The sequence below is a fragment of the Gymnoscopelus braueri genome (genome assembly GCF_963280865.1).
Source record: "Gymnoscopelus braueri genome assembly, chromosome: 1".
In the NCBI taxonomy this organism is placed as follows: Eukaryota; Metazoa; Chordata; class Actinopteri; order Myctophiformes; family Myctophidae; genus Gymnoscopelus; species Gymnoscopelus braueri.
This window is the reverse complement of record NC_137603.1, coordinates 37,239,047-37,258,689: the sequence shown is the minus strand read 5'-3', so window position 1 is coordinate 37,258,689 and position 19,643 is coordinate 37,239,047. Positions and strand designations below refer to the sequence as shown.

The 19,643-nt window shown below is 39.5% G+C and overlaps 1 protein-coding gene across 1 annotated transcript; it reads left to right on the top strand.

The window, feature by feature from the left end:
• Positions 1-348: 348 nt before the first annotated feature.
• Positions 349-18,882, top strand: nadsyn1 (NAD synthetase 1). The gene is made up of 21 exons (XM_080448951.1): positions 349-583; positions 1,577-1,637; positions 2,605-2,721; positions 3,094-3,147; positions 4,574-4,663; positions 5,033-5,084; positions 5,546-5,634; positions 6,087-6,204; positions 6,557-6,688; positions 7,675-7,746; positions 9,574-9,698; positions 11,254-11,302; positions 11,963-12,065; positions 12,299-12,467; positions 13,141-13,276; positions 13,453-13,559; positions 13,720-13,851; positions 14,426-14,495; positions 16,979-17,107; positions 17,911-18,087; positions 18,391-18,882. The coding sequence occupies exons 1-21, from the start codon at positions 499-501 to the stop codon at positions 18,427-18,429; spliced, it is 2,106 nt and encodes a 701-aa protein (XP_080305077.1). The 5' UTR covers positions 349-498; the 3' UTR covers positions 18,430-18,882.
• Positions 18,883-19,643: the final 761 nt, after the last annotated feature.

Here is a 19,643-nt window from a genome sequence, read left to right as displayed (position 1 = left end):
GGGAACAGCTTGAGGCTTGAGCTCTTGGGTCCAAGGTTTATTCCCTGTTAGATACTGATATTCACAAACACTGCTGAGATAAACTTTGACCCTTTGTGAAAAGGTCTATAATTATATGTAATAATAATAATAATAATAATAATAATAATTATTATTATTATTATTATTATTATTAATATTATATTGATAATAATAATAATAATAACAATAACAATAATATATATATTTTTTTGCAAACTGTAAATAAAGTATTCAATCAATCAATCGATCAACATGCTCTTATTTTGAAGGCCACTGTTCGTCGGAACAGCTACCGGATCAGCGTGGTCATTCTGGATCCTGCGCTGTGTTGTTTATGTCGTCTGACTGTCTGTCATGTCTGTTTAACTGTAAATGTCATTCATGCACACAACAAGTGGATAACTTTACTTATAGCTCTATGTTGTAGACAGTTACACTTTACGTCTTGTTGAATCTACAGTGTCAGTGAATAGCGAGATGGGGCGTAAAGTTACTCTAGCTACTTGTTCGCTGAATCAGTGGGCTTTAGACTTTGACGGGAACTTTGAGAGAATCCTGAAAAGTAAGTCAAAATGTCATGAGTTGCTATTTGAAACTGTACTCAACGACGATGTAGAAGGCAGTACATGGTTGGCTTATTGGCTTTATCATTTGAAAACCTCAAGTAGCCAGTGTTCCTGTACGAGCTGTGCTCTTCAGGGTTAGGGGTTGCAGGAGGGATTACACATGTGTAATTATTGAATAACTTGTCATAATCCAGTGGTCTAATTTACACTGTGACTGACTGTCACATTTTTGGAATGCAAAATATAGTTAATGACACAATGTGCAATCTTGCAGTTCCCCCCATGGATAAATAAAGTGAAAGCTCAGAACACATACAACCTATTACTTCCATAATCCCTGCCATGCATGCAGTGGTCTCCCTCCATCTCATAACCTGTTGGAAGATCACATGCGTTCCAACCAGTCCCCAGCAGAGGCAGATTTGTGTGACTCAGTGGTTCTCGACCTGTGGATCCCCACATGATTGGGGGGGGGGGGGAAGTGACAATTTAAGGACCTTAAGACTTTTAATACATCCAAAAAAGAAAGAAAAAAAAGACAATTCCTGCATCAAAAGTAATCAACAAACTATACAATAAAAACTGGTCAAACATTGGCCAAATTGTCAAATAATATAAGAAAAAGGCAACTATTGTGAAAATAGCCGATCTACAAGCTCACAACGCCTCACTTGTTGATCTTTTGCACAATGTTGACCTTTGGAACCGAGTCAAACAAAATGTAATGATAATAACCACCCCACCCCTTCTTGTGTGGTCTTTGCCTCCCATGTTATGTTAGATTATGTTATGTTATGATATGTGTGCATAATGATCTCCTCCTTCTGCACCTACAGGCAGCCAAATCTGGATACCTAATAGTATCAGTTCTCTGTTCTTTTCACAGGGACAAGTTATTTGCAGTAGATTATGCTATTATACCAATGAACACAGACAGAGACGCTTCTACCATTTGAGATGCCAATTGTTCTATTGTGTTTCCTCTCCAGGTGTTGAGATTGCCAAATCTAATGGGGCTAAATACAGACTGGGGCCAGAGCTGGAAATCTGGTATGACTGGAACATGTCATTTTGTATGTGCCAGTGTTTCCCCACGATATTATATCAGGGTCAACTCCTTTTATAAAGCTGCCGCCCCACTTACAGCCCACTACTGTATATAGTATCTATCTATCTATCTATCTATCTATCTATCTATCTATCTATCTATCTATCTATCTATCTATCTATCTATCTATCTATCTATCTATCTATCTATCTATCTATCTATGTAAATCGAATTATTAAAAGTGCATGGAAATTGTCTACCTTGTACAATCTTTTTTGTTTGTTTGTTTTTTCTTAATTTATACAGGTTAAATTTCCCATTGAGATCAAGATCTCTTTTACGAGGGAGCCCTGTTCACCTGTTCAGAGTAGCAGCAGGACAAAGTTGCAACGTACATAACATAAAACATAACAAACTACAACATAAAAACAGAAACTACTTAAAATAAGTCAAGTGCAAACAGTCTTAAGGCAGGAGAAATAATTAGCACACTTTGGAAAATTCATATACAAATGTATATATTTTAGAATGATTCCTGACACTGGCTATTGTCCACAATTGGAAATTTGCCTTTGGTTTCACCTTGCCCATGCTAAAAACTAATAAAACATAACATCCAGGTACAATTAACACAAAATCCCCCCGCCAGGCTGACCCCACCTGTGAATATGAAGTAAAACTGCTGTGTAAACATGGTGAATTTGCTGAGCCTCTTGTCCGTTCTGGGCCTTAGTCACACAGCTGTCTCTGTTGTTTTCCAACCATTTTAAATTGTTATACCAGATGATGATGATGACGTTAAACGTTAAGGTGCTCTCTGTGAGGCTTTTGTCTACATAATTAAATATATTAATACTAACCGGAAGATTGTTCAACAAACCTGAACCTCACACAAACCTAACTATCATTCTACTTATCTTATCTCCCTGATTTTCTTTATTTCTCTGTCTTCTCGTCCATCTTCCTTAGTGGCTATGGCTGTGCAGATCACTTCTACGAGTCAGACACATTGCTCCACAGTTTCCAGGTGCTCAGGAAACTTCTGGAATCTCCGGTCACCCAGGGCATCATCTGTGATGTGGGCATGTTAGTAATATCCTTATTCCTTGCATCTAACTTCTAACAGACCTATGCAGTCAAAATTCTTTACCTCGATATCTGAAAGTTCATTCTATGATAAATTATGCAGTATAGTTTGATGCTTAACAGTATTTAAAGTGTCCCATGATCCATTTGATATATTTGGTTCATAATGCACAACTGGACAGAGTTTATATAGTGGTTAGTGATATAAAACTCATTGTTTATAAGTCCTGCTATAAACAGCTATTATCAATAATACCACCCCTCATCTAAACAATAATTCTTTCTCATGGGTATATCACTGAATTCACTATAAAATAGCTTGTTTGTCTGTTCCTGTACCTGATTATTTTCTTCTGTTATTATGACCCTCAGGCCCATCATGCATCATAATGTGCGTTACAACTGTCGAGTGCTGTTCCTCAACAGGTATGTTAGCAAACCCTTTTTTAAAAACTTTGTTTATTGGTTTTTCTACCGAAGCATTCAAAATCAAAGGCTCATTTCACAGATACATAAAAGCTTCCTTCAGTGTAACCCATAAAAATACAAAAGATCAGTAGACACATTGAATTTTCACCCCAAAACATGAAATTCAGATACAAAATTGAATTAAAAAAATATAAAGAATCTATAAACAGATAAACACAGACCAAACAAGACACAAAACAAAACAAAATACAAAAACAACAGCAAGCTCATCATATTAGTGATCCACCAGAATTCCACCCACCTTTTGAACCCATTCAGACCAATACTAATTTCACAGCCTATGGTACCTAATCCGAGCGAAATGATTCAACATGAATGATTCATGTCAATATAGATTAAGGTAATAAAACAAAATGATGTTGTTTGTGGCTGTTCAAACTGCAGTGACCACTTGATAGAATCTGTTGTTATTCAGCACAGGACACTAATATCCAGTAGTTACATACACTGGTCAATACTGTTCTTGTTGACCACTGACCAGTGGCCTACATTTCACCTAGTTTAAAACACATTTATTTCATTTTAAAGTAATAGATAGGCTTTATAAATAAAGTTTTGCTTTGATTGGTGGGTCCAGTAGCCTATATATTGTATAACCTGCATGAATTGGGGTTAGTACTGTTGCTCCCCTGTACATCAAGATGATAGATTCCATTTTGATTGTCATGATCAAAGCCCTTTTCCTTACAGCTAATATATAGACTTAAAGGCATACTAGGTAACGTTTTCAACAAAACTAAAGTTAAATTGTATATCTTTTGTGAGTGGCAAAAGTTTCACAACACCCACTCCATGAATTTCACCCCCGGAAGCCTTTTATTTATATATTTTATATTGAACGTGGACTGGGGGGACTTTCCCGGGGAAATGACGTCATCTGGCCGGAAAACGGAGGTGGAAATGCACTGGTTTCCTGTTTGGCCAGGAACTACCGCAACGGTTTCCTGTTTGGCCAGGAACTATCGCGCTAATAACAAAAATGAACCTCACGCTGATTTTAAGAGAATGTAGGATTAGAAGATCGAAAAAGAACAGAAAAAGAAAGCACAGCTCATGGTAACTAATGCTCCACTGGCTAAGAGAAACGATCCGTAGATAGTATAAAACAATTAAAAGATCGCTTTTTGAAACGCTTCCGGCTTCCGGTGAAAACGAATGGAATTCTGGGTAATCGAGGACTAAGGAAATTGTATGCAGTGACGGTAGTGACCAGCAGAGGTTGCTAAAAATCGTTAGTTGTGAATTTGCATTGTACAACTTTAACTGCTGATGCAATACTCATAGTAAGGCATCATACTGTAGGTGTTACTGTGTCTACTATAACTAAACTAATTTGTTGTCTTATTCTGCTTTGATTCTAAAGGAAGATACTACTCATAAGACCTAAAATGCACATGGCTAACTCTGGGAACTACAGGGAGTTGCGCTGGTTTTCACCGTGGAACCCAGCCAGGTTGGTCCTCACAAGATGTAAATCTGTACAGTGACATTAGTCAAGATTGGCCATTGACAGATAAATCATCTCTCACCCCATTTCCTGTCAGCCTACTTTCCTATCAATAAAGGCAGAAAAAGCCCCAAAAAATATCTTTAAAAAAAAAAAGTAATCCCACTATCGATATTGATAATGTACTGATAAAAGTAGCACATATTGGCACATGTATATATTTCATATTACATTTAAACTGTACTTTCCTCAAATGGAAAATTCCATCAATAACCCATTGTCGATAGGTGTGTTTTAAAACTCTTTAGAATACATTTTTGAGTATAGCTCGTCCAAATTGGTCTTTGACAGACACCCTTTTTTTTAATAATCTAGATGTGTAGAGGAGTATTTCCTGCCCAGAATGATCCAGGAGGTGACAGGACAGGTAAGACCACTCTACTTCTCTGGGGGTTTAACCACTTAACCCATTAAAACCGGCCCTTCACATGAAAAAGTCAAGGACCGGAGAATCTCTAAACATGAATAAAACAAGTTTTTCAGAAAGCTGTTAGGATTTAGAAGACATTTGTAGAATCAGCCCCAGGTCTTAATGGGTTAAACCATACACAACTTAGTTGACCGGAGTCCCGCTTTTTCCCCCCAGCTACACCAAATCTCTTCGTCCAAAATAGCCGATCTACAAGCTCACAACTCGTCACATTACGAAGTCAACGTGTGAGCTTGTATATCTGTTATTTCCCCAAACGTTAGCCCCAGAATAGGGATGCTAGTGGGTAATTATTTTAAAGATGGTTAGACTTTTCACATGGAAGATCTACAAAGACAGTGTAATTCACTAATGAGGACTAATGATTTGAAACTGACATCTCGTCGTCTGTCTTCAAGGATACTGTTCCCTTTGGTTACTGCGTCCTTTCTACCAAGGACACCTGCATTGGGAGTGAGATATGTCAGGAGCTCTGGAGTGCTAGAAGGTAGTGTATAGATAAGTATAAGAGTATTAGTTTATTCTATTTTATTCATTTTATTGTTGATGGGTTAAAATCCCATTGAAGTTAACAATATTGGGTTAGAGTCCCATTACTATGTGGGTTAGAGTCTTTTAACACAACCAGTTTTGAGTCCCCTTGGTGTTTTGAGTATATTTATTTTCACATATATCTTCAAATGCCTTTTTATGCCTTTAAAATGTTACAGTACTGAGTAGTTATGAAATGTCTGCTATGTAAACTTGTCTTTCTTAGATACTGACATTGCTTATGCATAAAAGCAACCTTTGTGCTGTTTTTTCCCACCCACAGTAACTTGTTAATAACTGAAGCCCTTCCACATACCACCATCACTATGGTCATGATGATGGTGGGTTGTGTTATTGATATGGTTTCACTATTAATAAAATATAGTTGTGTTATCTCTGCTCCCTTAGCCCTCATATACACATGGGTCTGGATGGGGTCGAAATCATCACCAACTCCTCAGCCAGCCACCATGAGTTACGCAAGGCTGACCTCAGAGTCAACATGATCAAATCAGCCACCAACAAGGTTCACATGCACCTGCACATGCACACAAACAGTATGTAAGGGAAAGTCATCCTACACAGGTATTTTAAGCTAGTAACCACTGTCATTTGTCAGTTACAAATGACACAAAGACACTACTGATACAATTAATATTTATAGATATAATAAATTATTCTGTATACATAGATAATTATTGTCTCTCTCAAAAAGGCTACACATCCTCCTTTAACTTTAGGAATCGCTATCTGTCTAAACATGTTTTTCTCCTCAGTGGGTTCAGCATGTTGATTATTATTAGCGTTTTTTAGAAAATCTGTGTAAATCTACGGCCGCAGTTTCGCCATTGACTGCTCATCTCATGTTTTTTTTCCAGAGTGGGGGGATCTACCTCTATGCCAACCAGAAGGGCTGCGATGGGGACCGCGTCTATTATGATGGCTGTGCCATGGTGGCTATCAATGGGGATATTGTGGCACACGGCAAACAGTTTTCCATGGATGATGTGGTACGGACTTAGAGTTTTTGATTGACATTTTTATTAGGCAAAAGAATGTAAAACAACACAGTTACATTTATAATGCTTTTGTCTAAAAGGTCCGGCCAAAAAAGTCCTTGCGGACTTGTTTCCGTTGGGGTCCTTGAATTAATTTCATAGACATATATAGTAGCAACCAAACAGTTCAAAAATCAACATGAAAATACAGATAATACAGAAAAAATACCACTATGTACAAAAAAAGCATGAAAAAATATATATATATATGTACAAAAAAGGGGGGGGGGAGCATGGAAAAATTAAAATTATATACAAAAAAAGCATGAGGAAATACAAAATATGTACAAAAAAGAGGAGGGTGGGGGGTCGTCTGTCTACAGGGAAACTGGTACTAGCTCCTCTTTCGGCCTCCAGAAAGATGAGTTTTTAGGGCTGTTTTGAATGAGCCCAGCGAACTGCATTTTTTGAGGGATGGGGTTAGACTATTCCATTCCTTGGTGGCTGTGCTATAGAAGTGGATCATTATGATTGAAATGATATGAAAATATTTGCCTGATGAAGGTCTAAGGACTGAAACGTTTGAATCCTCGACAGCAGCAAATTGACGCAAAAAAACAACTGTAAATTACCCATAAAATGTTCACAGAGAAAGCGAAGAGAATGGAGATTAGGAGATGTGTTACCACTACGTGTTCTTGGCAGTTGATGAAAATGTTTGTTTGCTTGTCTGTGTGTGTCTGCATAACCACCTTATGCAGACACACACAGACAAGCAAACAAACATCTTGGTCATACAACTGGTCGTATGAATTTACATAAACCAACCAGTGAGGTAATCATTGAGTTAAAGACAAATATGATGTAACAATAATGTTAACAATATAGTGTGTGTGTGTGTGTGTGTGTGTGTGTGTGTGTGTGTGTGTGTGTGTGTGTGTGTGTGTGTGTGTGTGTGTGTGTGTGTGTGTGTGTGTGTGTGTGTGTGTGTCTTACAGGAGGTTGTAGCGGCCACCCTGGACCTTGAGGATGTACGTAGTTACAGAGGAGAGGTGTGCCAGCCTCACATGGTGAGATTTGGCCTCCAGTCCAAAGTACCAGGATCAGTTGATCTGTTTTATTATGATGTCAAGACCCCGACCGCACACATAACTGTTGTTCAAAATTGGTTATAGGATAGGATAACACTTTGATAATCCCGCAGGTGGAAATGTATACATCTTAATTTACAAAAAGTACAACAAACAATAAATACAGCAATAAACTATCACACACATACTCCACATACTCGCTTGCAAACACACCCACACACGTACACGTACACGTACACGTACACGTACACGTACACGTACACGTACACGTACACGTACACGTACACGTACACGTACACGTACACACAATTCACAACAATAAACTATACTCGCTCCAAACACACACACACACACACACACACACACACACACACACACAGTTTTCTTTGTGAAAAATCTATAGGGGGGGGGGGGGGGCGGTGTTGGACAAAGAAACATAACTCTCACTGTGCTCCTCATCTTCGGCCTCTCCGGGTGTGAGTTAGGCCTGTGCTGCTGGTAGATGATGCTGTCATTCACACTGTTTTGGGCCTGGTACACAAACTGGGTGTTCCTTACATGGGGCTTTAGTCCATGCTGATCTCAGTGATCAGCACGTTTCTTTTAGTGTGAGAGTCATATCGTAATAGTCGTATTTTGTAGAGTACAGTATGCTCACTGTGGCATTCAAATTATATCCATTATTAAATATTTATCCATATTTATTTAAAACATATATTCATCTTTGTCATTATACACAAGAAAACATATACTAATTCAGTGTGCAAACAATTTTAATGCTAAATAAGAAAGAAAAATAAATAATTAGGGATGCACCGATATATCGGCTACATATCGGTATCGGACGATATTTGACACTATCGGTCAACATCGGTATCGGCAAAAAAGAAATAAAAAAAAGTTACAGGAGTTAGGAGGCAATTATGTTGTGTTTCTGCAGAGTCTGAACAGTTATTTCTTATAATGAAGATGTATTTGTTTCCCTGGCACAAAAGGGGGAAATAATAACACCAAAAACTAAATAAACAAAAATCGGTATCAGTATCGGCTGTCGGCTAAATTGTTATTTTAAACATTGGTATCGGCCAAGAATGTCCATATCGGTGCATCCCTAGAAATAATAGTGTGGATATAGTTTTGCTGGACTGGAATTTCATTTGTCTTCTCTCCCCGGCCCCTACTTGGAAGACGGCACACAGTACACAATGTTCAACATATTAACATGTCGGTGTAAACGTAATCATTCCGTCAAGTCCTGTATGTACTCATTATTTCAAATTAATGGCATGCTTATGTATCAGTCATTTCCTTTGTGTGTGTGTTTGTGTGTGTGAGGGAGTGACTTTGTGTGTGCATGTGCAGTACAGTTGTGTATGAATACATGTTGTATTGCACATAATTGTATTGTTTGCCTTCATGCAGAGGGGCTTGCAGTAGCACCAGTTGCTTATGTTTACCTGTTGCAGGCCTCTATTGTATAAGAACTGTCCCAGACAGAAATAGCATGCCTGATATTTAGCTCTCACATGTCATACTGTAGCACAGCACATGAGCCTGTCACCGGGGCGGTTGGCTCTGTATTGTGCTCTCTTCTGGAACTTGCTTGTAAACCACAGTGATTTCCTCTGTGTATTGTGGTGATGGGTTGAAACGCTTTCAGTTTGTATTTTCCTGTTTTCTCAAGTCTGTCTTAGTCTGTGTCAGAAAAAAACCCACCTGAATGTACTCAATAGTCATTGACTCTCTCTCTCTCTCTCTCTCTGTTTCTGTCTCCCACTCATCTTTCCTCTGCTGTCCTCTAAACAGGAAAGTGATCACAAACCATGTCACAGGGTTAAAGTTGACTTCTCTTTGTCCAGTGACGATGATATCTACCTCCCCACCCACCAACCAATATCATGGCAGTTCCACACCCCAGAGGAAGAGATCAGGTTGGACATTTACTTGTTGTCAGAGTAATTAGATTACTTTTGTTTTGTTCACACACCCACAAACACACAGCAAAATCCTTAGCGTGAAATACAGACAGAACACAGGATTCATTCAGGATTCAGCTATCTTTTGATGCACTTTCTCATTTGCCCTCACCATGTCTCCTCCAATGCAAATTGGAGGAGACATGCATTTACTGCTGCTATGTTTTTCAATTGGGACATTATAAAACACATTCTCTCACACCTCACTGGTCATAAACACTACCTACAGTACTGCCAGAAAATGAAACCATAATCCAACTACAGAACAATATCTTTAATATTAAGCATCTCACTCTCCATAGAAACCCTTTATGAGGAAACAGCTTAACTTACCGTACTAAAACAGTGACCTCACTCATTCACACAGGTCATAAACTTCTTCTTCTATGTGTCCCTATCAGTCTTCTGTCTGTCCATTTAAACATGGTGCGTGTGTAACGCACGGTTCCTACTGTCGAAAGGAGATAACGTTTGTGAGTACCAAAAGTTGGCCATCCTTTATCTAGATTGAAGGCTAGTATTGTCCTCAGCCACTGTCAGGCTTGCTGGAATCAAAAATAGACGAGGCCGATAAATGCACACTGAAAGGTTGCATAATGAATCCACTTAAACATTAATCACTTCTGTGTGACACTCATTTCACTTCCCCAACTGCTGTCTTTGGCTCCATTGTCTACGATAGGAGAAAAGTCAGAAAACATCTTCATTGCCTAAGAAAACTGTATATCCTGTGTCACTGATCAACTCATCCTCTAACTTTCCTCTGTACATGAAACCATAGTGTAACGCAGAGTCCAAATTATTACATTATTACTTAGTTTCACCTTACAGAATTACCTTACAGAAAATATTACACCAATTAATGCTATGTGACATGGTAATTAAAATGTTAATGAGTTCTCACTGTTAGTTTCTGTGCTGAAAATGTTCTTGTCCTAAGGACCTTGAATATCTAATCTAATATAGTCTGGTTGCAGAGAATAAACAAGAAAGTTTAATCAAGGTTTATGATAAACTATGGCGACCACTTGGTAGGAAGCTATTTTTCCGATCATTTGAGACATAAAATCTTCATGTTACAATGACTGTGTTTACATACAGTACCCTATCACTCTTTCTTTGTATATCATTTGTATGCTGTTTGCTTGTTCATAGACGCTAAGTACAGTATGTCATTTTGAAGGTAGGTTAATTAGATAATAATAGGTTTGATGTCTACCTGCTATCCTAGTTATGCTGTAGCACATACTTGTTTTCTTAGCACTCTAAGCACTCACTACTCGATAACTTAGTTGCCCTGCATTGTGTTACAAGGTTTCTGGACACTTATTCTGACCGTGTACTTTGTAAGTCGCTCAGGATAAGAGCGTCTGCTATACAATGCCTAAAATGTCATTGTATTACTGAAAATAATCAGATAATGTTAATAATTTAATGTTAATGCGATCATGGTAATAACCTGATTTTGCTGCACATTCTTTCTCTTTGTTAATTCTGTTGTGCCTCCCAGTCTAGGACCTGCCTGCTGGCTGTGGGACTACCTCAGGAGGAGTGGACAGGTGAGGCCAAGGAAAAGGAGAAAGGGGGAACAATTTCTCTTTGAGTTCAGTACCTCCCTCAAGGGCACTTTGGCACAGCTGATGGAGTGGACACTGTAGATATTATGAAACCAGTCACCCTCTAGTTTCCAGCACACCACTGAAATACACAGGCATGTGAGAGGCAGCTGGGGATCGAACTGTGCGGCCTCTCTCCCTACCTCCAGCCACAGTTAGATAGTGTTAGGTTAAGGAAAATACAGAATCCAGGTCACTATACACTCAGTGGGCAGTGTGAGGAGGGGTTGGGAGTCAAAACTACTTATTTGAAGAATGGAATGCTCTTGCTTGTACGGTGGAGAGCTTATTAAATCATGTAACTAGTTTTCTTTGCTAGGCAACAACATGACTTAACAGGATGTTGATTTCGCTTTTTTGGGCAGGGGCGAGTGGAGTCTAATGAGCTTAAAGACAAGCTCTGTCAAATTTTACAGATTAGTTGGTCCCAAATGCATTTGTGTATTATCTTCTTTTTAATGAAAAATCTCATTAATATTCAGTCCGGACTGGAGCTTGATTTTTTCCTGACTATAGGCATTTAACGTTCCAATTTGATAGATAGACTTAGTAAGAAATGTTTACGGTTGTCTTTTAGTGGTTGTGTTTGGTGTTCTGTTCCAGGCTGGGTTTCTTTTGCCTTTAAGTGGAGGTGTAGACAGCTCCTCTTCTGCCTCTATCGTCTATTCCATGTGTGTGCTGGTCTGCCAGGCTGTACGTGACGGCAGTAAGTACCACTCAACATTTAATAGAGTTCTATCACAGGCTTCACTCAGACTGAATGTAAAACCTATGTACCTAAGATACATGACTTTGTACACAGGTCTGATACAATATACAAGAAAAAAGTATGGAAAGAATTATCTCTCTTATCTCTCCCTCCCTCTTTGCCTCTTTTATTTTTTCTCCTTCCCTCTCTCCCTCCCTCGTCCATCTCTACGTTTCTTCCCGGCCCCTCAGACAGTCAGGTGTTGGAGGATGTACGGAGAGTGGTTGGGGATGTGTCCTACAGTCCCGACGAACCAAGGGAGCTGTGTGGTCGAGTCTTCACCACCTGCTACATGGGCAGTGAGAACTCGTCAGAGGGCACGCGCAACGCCGCCAAGGAGCTGGCCAATCAGATCGGCAGGTAGGGATGGTGTTAACCTGACAGATTTTGGGGGGTGAAAAATGACAGCCCGTTGGATGTTTTTAGGTAATCCAAATAAGTAGAGTATCCAGTTTTGCCTTTAGGTAGCTATGGCAAGGCAACTATAAACCACACATTACTGTATTTGGGGCAAGCAAATTTAACAGTACTTAGAGATTTTTTTATTTAAGAATGTGTACACGTTCTTCATCGAGGCTGGAGCATCCCTATCAACATAATATGAAAAGAGAGACCAGACATTAACTATAAAAATTAGCAAAATATGAGTATGTTGACTATGAAAGAGTGTATTTGTGGACCAAAAGAATGTGAAAGCTTTTCTATCCTGAATTAACTTTATTCCATAGCCGTGCTATCAGTTCAGAAGACAAATGTGCTCTAATCCATAGAATCCAGAACTTTCTCATGGTTACCTGATTGCTCTTAGTGTACGAGTAGTTTTCCTGTCTGGCTTTGGTAGAGACATAATAATAATCCTCCTGCATAATCATGAATATTAGTTGAACTGTACGAGACCACAGTATATGAATACTGAAGTTTGCTATTTGTTTAGATTACACAAGCCCTCTCTTTTAGTGCTTTACTTTCACCCATCCTTTGCTAGAACTTAGTTTCATGTTGTTGTCAAATCCATTGTTTCTTGTTTTAACAGCACCCATATGAATATCAATATAGATATGGCTGTGAAAGCCATGCTGGGTATATTTTCCATGGTTACGGGAAAGTGGCCTCAGTTCCGTGCAAACGGTGGAACCCACAGAGAGAACCTAGCACTGCAGAATGTGCAGGTTTGTAAGCTTTTCATGTTTCTCTCTCTCTTGCTCGCTTGCATTTCTTCTTTGTAGTTTGCAAACAAGTTAACACGGTTCAGCCGCAATTTTCACACTGTGACTGAATTCTGTGTGCGACTGTGCGTGTGTGCGTGCGTGTGCACATGAATGTGCATGCATGTTTATCCCCTCAGGCTCGTATCAGAATGATCTTAGCCTACCTGTTTGCCCAGTTGAGTCTTTGGGCCCAGGGCAAGCCAGGAGGCCTGCTGGTGTTGGGTTCAGCTAACGTGGATGAGAGGTAACGTTAGGTTTCTGAACTGTCAATGAGAGCAGTTATGTCAGATTGTTGCTCTGTTTATTAAAAAAACATGTTTTATTATTATATACCAATCCTTCCGACCTTCTTTTCTTTCTTTCCTTTCAAATTTTGTATCCTTCCTTCTCTCCTCTCTCGCCAGTCTCACAGGCTACTTCACTAAGTATGACTGTTCCAGTGCTGACATTAACCCAATAGGAGGAGTCAGTAAGATAGACCTCAAGAGCTTCCTACTCTACTGTGTGCAGCATTTCCAGCTCACTGCTCTTACAAGGTGAAGTCAGGAGAACAATGTGCTCTTTCACTGAAAGGGAAGGTGTTTTTGAATACTATTATTACTCATTAACCGAACCCTCAAACAATATTCAAAAGTGTTTTTGAGACATTGGTAGCAGCCTCCTACTACCAATTTTAGTTTTGTGGTGATCCATGCTGGTATAAACCATGGCTATAAGCATATATTGTCTATTTTCAGGATTTAGAGAAAGTGTATTATCATCCTAATGACATGCCTAAAGGCTGTTACAGACCGGCTAATATGCGAATATACGCAAAATTTGGACTCGTTCCGAATAATTAAAAAACGCTTTTTTCGCTCCGCGAAACTGGTGTGGAAGCTTGCATTGACTTTATAGGGTTTTTTTTTTAAACGTATTATTCGCATGAAAAAAATCGCCCCGTGTGTAAGGACCTTTAGGATTGTTAAAATGCCAGTGTTTCCGAATATAAAGAAAACTTATATTTTTTCCCCCGCTGTCCTAACAGGGCATTTAGTGTAAATATACAAAATATTAGGACATGTATTAACATGATACATCATTTGACATGATTTCTGGTTTCCTTTGCAGCATCCTGGCTGCTCCGCCCACTGCTGAGCTGGAGCCACTAACTGACGGGCAGGTGTCCCAGACTGATGAGGTATGATAACACAATAACACAGACCACTAAAAGAGGCTGAATCTTACTGCCATGTCAGTCATTAACCCCTGAAGGAGTGTGCTGCCCACATAATAGCATTTTTTTTTTAAACATACTGGTAAATATCAGAATATTTACCAGCCTCTTGCTTTCCCACAGTTCCTTTTGATGTTAATTTGTGCTTAAATAGCTGGTTGTGGCATGCGTCTCAGGCCAGGGTATTGGGTGAGGTTCTGAAGTCTCCTTGGGGGAACTGGAGAATTTAGAGTTTGCTATTAGAGTATTGAACTGTAGCTGCTGTTGCTCTAAAATGAAGCACAGCAGCTACAGTAGCTGTGTAGAGAGAATGATCTTTTCAGTAGTATTTATTGTAACTGTTATTTAGGCAGCCCAAACCCTCACTGACATAAAAAGTAGTAGTATTAGTAAATCTTTATTTCTTTCCATTTAAAAGAGCAAATATACATACATACATTTGAGTCCACTAATGCTAGTGGCACCGAAAAGGTGTAGGCTGATTAAGCAGAGGCTTATTTTGCCTACCCTTTTTGAAACTGTACTAACACATTTTCAAACATTGGTTTAACTAAGCGGAAAACATCTGACAAATTTATAGAATAAAAAAAATAATCTTAAGCTATAAATCTAAGCAAAAGACTTAGCTTTTACATACACTATTCGAAGAGTAACAAAAGTTCCAAAAGTAACAAAAGTAACAAAAGTTTCAAAACAAAACAAAATATCAGTTTCAAACACTGGTATAACGAAACTGAAAGCATTGGATAATTCAAAAGGATCCAAGCAAGAGACTGTCCAAGAACAGAGAGAGGAAACAAGTCAGGTTTCACTTAATACAATTTGTTTCTATTGTTCACCATACTGTGTGGCTTTACCACACAGTATGGGTCATATCTACACACAGATGCACCTTCGATGCTTCACCATACTCTGTGGCTAATTGGTCACAGCATATGGTGACTGGGTTAAAACCCAGTACATCGGATTTTCTATGTTATTGTCTCCGCCAGAGGTGGAGAGTATGTTTTCGTTCTGTCCCGCTGTGTGTCCCCCCCCCCTAGCCAAGCTAACATTGGTCAAGCTCCACGTGACACGTGACAATATGTTGACACCAACGCTTTTGATTGGCTAGAGGGACGCATGACGAAATAAAATCCTATAAATAGGTGTGTCACTTCAAAAAGCCATTTATGTTTTTGAAGTGAGGTAAGACAGGATCAATCAGTCTTGATTGGAACAGTACCTTCAAGTACAAATCACCCGTCCGTGCGTGTGTGTGTCCCTCTGAGAACACCTAACATTGGTCAAGTTTCACGTGACATCACAATATGTAATATAAATATATAAATAGCTTAGACAGGAACAGTACTTTCCAGTACAAACAGAGATCACAGCTGAGATCACACAATGAAACTAACTCCCATTACGCAAACTGAAGAAGCAGCAAATCATCGTCTGAAACCTGATGAAGAAGCAAAGGCGCAGAAGGCCAAAGCTAAGAAACAGAGACAAAGAACACTAAACAGAGACAAAGAATCCCTAAATGACAAAAAACGAAGACGTTGCCAGTGATTTCATTTGATTAAAATAGCACGGGTCTGCTGGCGGAGACTTGTGCTCCGAGGAGCACATTTTCTAGTTGGAAATGTTTCCGTACAGTCAATTATTTCCATCGTCAAGAAACATTGACTTCTCCGTCCACCCTGATAGGTCCACAGAGGCAACCCATGTTATTTCATTTGTTTGCTAATTCCATCCCCAATGCACAACATTATCCATCATCACAACAAGCCACACTTACCTACTGACACCCTCCATATAGGGGCTATTTTTGTTGAAGTAAAAGAGGATTTCTATTTTACGTTCGTGGTGATTGGTCTTCATGTGATGGTATTTTTATCTCTGTCTGCCCAGGTTAGGCTGGCAGTTTAACTTCCTGCCAGGAAACAATTTGGTTTAACTTACTTAACGACTTAACTGTAACTTATTGTGAAAAAGGGTTATCTTGTTTGCACATGGTTGCACACACATGCACAAACATGCAAACATCTCTGTGGGTCTGACAGGAGTCAGGACCTGATAATTTATGTATTGTAAATACCCACCATTATACTTGTCCTGTCTCCTCAACCTACATTAGTTCCAGAGCTTCTCCACTGTGTCCTTGGTCTTAATGCACCGCTGCTGCCAGTCCTGAGGGACTAACCTGTACAAAACATGGATCTGTTTTGAATATTTGTAATGTGCTCTCCCATTTTTGCCCTGCACGTCTCCCTCTGTCTATTCATCTCCAATCCCACATTCTCTCTTCATAACCTTCCTTGTCCCCTCAACCCTCTCGTCTTTCCCCTCCCCTTCTTGCATCTCTTATATCTCTGGCTTGCTTTTTCTATCCATCCACCCCTCCCCCCCCCCCTCCCACCACACTCACATACTCCCCCACCTCCCTCAACAACCCCCTTCAGGCGGACATGGGTATGACCTACTCGGAGCTGTCAGTGATCGGGCGCCTGAGGAAGATATCCAAGTGTGGTCCTTACAGCATGTACTGTAAACTCATTCACATGTGGAAGGAGACACTCTCTCCCATGCAGGTCAGTGTGCTCAGTCAGTCACAGACAGTTACCCTCCGCCTCTGTTTGTGTTAATAAAATGGGAAAAAGCCACGTGAACTCCTTAGGGTGGCAAGTGAACCAGCTTGGCAGGTTTCATCACATTCTGTTGTTGAGGAAATGTCTGGTGTGAGTTTCCTTTGATAGTAATTGTCACAGGGAAGATTTGTTTGCACTTTTCCACCCTGTTCATCTTGGAACACAATTACTATTGAATGTTCCCTAGGTTTTACCTCTATAATATTGTGCCAACAGAGATTCATGCATGTACACAACATATTTCAGATTTTGCTCACATGAATACCAAATACTTCCAAACCTGATTAGGAGGTGATCGAGCTGTTAATAGCCTCCCCTAGTCATAGGTTTGACTTTGAATACAGTTTGTGTCTAATTATGCTGAAATACCATTAAAATATTGCTGGAAAATATTTAACTACTTAAGCCCTATAGAGCGTTGCAGTTTGGATTTGGAAGTTAAAAAATCCCTTCATTATCTCCATAGAACATTCCCAACATTTTCTGGATCAGGGCCCACTTTAAAATGTTTTCTATGGAGAAAATGAAAGGAATCTGACTGACTAGCGTCGGTGCCAAACAGGCCACTGCTAAGCTCTATATACTTCCTTGTTTATCAAATGGCAAAAATAACCCACCTACAAGCTCATAACGCGTTTAGAAATAAAATGATTATAAAATCTTTTGACATTTTTGAAGATTTGGGTTAAATTACATCTTTGGTCAAGGTGTTGTGCCTCAAACGAACATTGCTGTGTATGTACCAGGTGGCCCAGAAGGTGAAGCACTTCTTCAGGATGTACTCAGTGAACCGCCACAAGATGACCACTTTAACACCAGCGTACCACGCCGAAAGCTACAGCCCAGACGACAACCGCTTTGACCTCCGTCCTTTCCTCTACAACACCCGATGGACCTGGCAGTTCAGGTCTATCGATAACCAGGTACTGTACAGTAGATGTTGCAATGTCAAGGTTTATGCGTTAGCTTAAAATCTATAATATCCTGCTTATGTTAATGCAGCCTTTATTTAAAATGCAGAAAGATGTTGATTTTTGTTACACTATGATCAATGGCAAAGAGTAGGATTTAAGATTAACATTAGCCATCTAGGATTCCTTACAAATGTTTGGAACTAGTTTGTAATGTTGTTTATTGTTGTTTCACATTTTAGTAAACATAATTTACACTTATTTCCGTCATTTTAGCAATTAATTAATTAATTATTTCTCCAATTATTCCCCAAGGTGTCTCAGATGGAAGCAGGAAGCTCCCACTGTCAATAATGTCATGAGACATCATCCATCACCCTCCTATAGAAGCCATATTGTGATTAACCATCCAAGATTAAATGTTGCTGTAAACTGCTCTGTGCTCTTCTCTGGATTTGAGCAACTGTGCATTACATAATGGAACCCAATGTCTTGTCCTAAAAGTGTAAACACTGTCCGTTTGTCTTCACATGTACACCAAAGCTTGAGACAACTTATGGTGCATCTCTTTGCATCTCTCTGTCTGTTCAGTAGGCCTTCTCACTGCTATTGTTATTTTATCTAAACAAAACACAGCAGCTTCCTGTGAGTTTGTATTTTTTCACTGTCACCTCTATCACAAAAATGATAATCACACTCATTTCTCAGGTCTAATGTGTAATCAAGAATGTATTATGTCTGGAAAAGACATGACTGAAACCTGGATATTAATGTTGTGTATGCTCATCAATAAACAGGTTCTTCTTCTTCCAATCAATTGGTTCTGTTCACAATTTAAATGGTTTTGTTATGATCTCAGAAACTTATATGAAATAATGGTGAAATGGTTAAAGAGAAAGGTCCACTTTTCTAAAGGATTAAATTCCTCCTTCCTTCCGTTTTTCCTGTTAGAAAACATTATTATTACCCTGTATAATAAATGTTTATTGGTGGGTAACCTGAATTGGTCAATATAATTTGGATAAGGGCAATGTTTACCCTTTCACAACCATAAAATCTAGTCTACCGCAAAAGTCCTCTGTTACTGTATCCACTTATCTGCAGGTCCGTTTTGGTTACATTTGTACACTCTCAGTTAAATGAACACACATTTTGACAGTGCAAAGGTCTAGGGACTCAGGGTTCCTTGAGGGGGCTCAAATTGTAGGTATACAGTATAACTGAGAGTGAACAAATGGGTCCACTTGGTTCCATTTGTGCACTGACTGACTGCACTCTGAGAGTTATGGGGGTCTTTGAAAAAAATACTTATATTGTACTTTCATGAATCCTAATTCAGGTGCCCAGTTGTCCTGGTGCCCACCTCTCCAGGTGCCCAGTTATCTCCACCCGACCACCCCTAAGTGCCCACTTGTCTAGGTGCCCACATGTCCCTAGTGCCCTGATGGTTTTGGTGCCCACCTGTCCTGTTACCCTTTGGAATGCACTGCACTACTACACAACAGTGCAGCAGCCTACGTAATGCTGCGTGTGGTAGGCGCGCTGCAGTGCTCTGTCGCAAGCGGGCA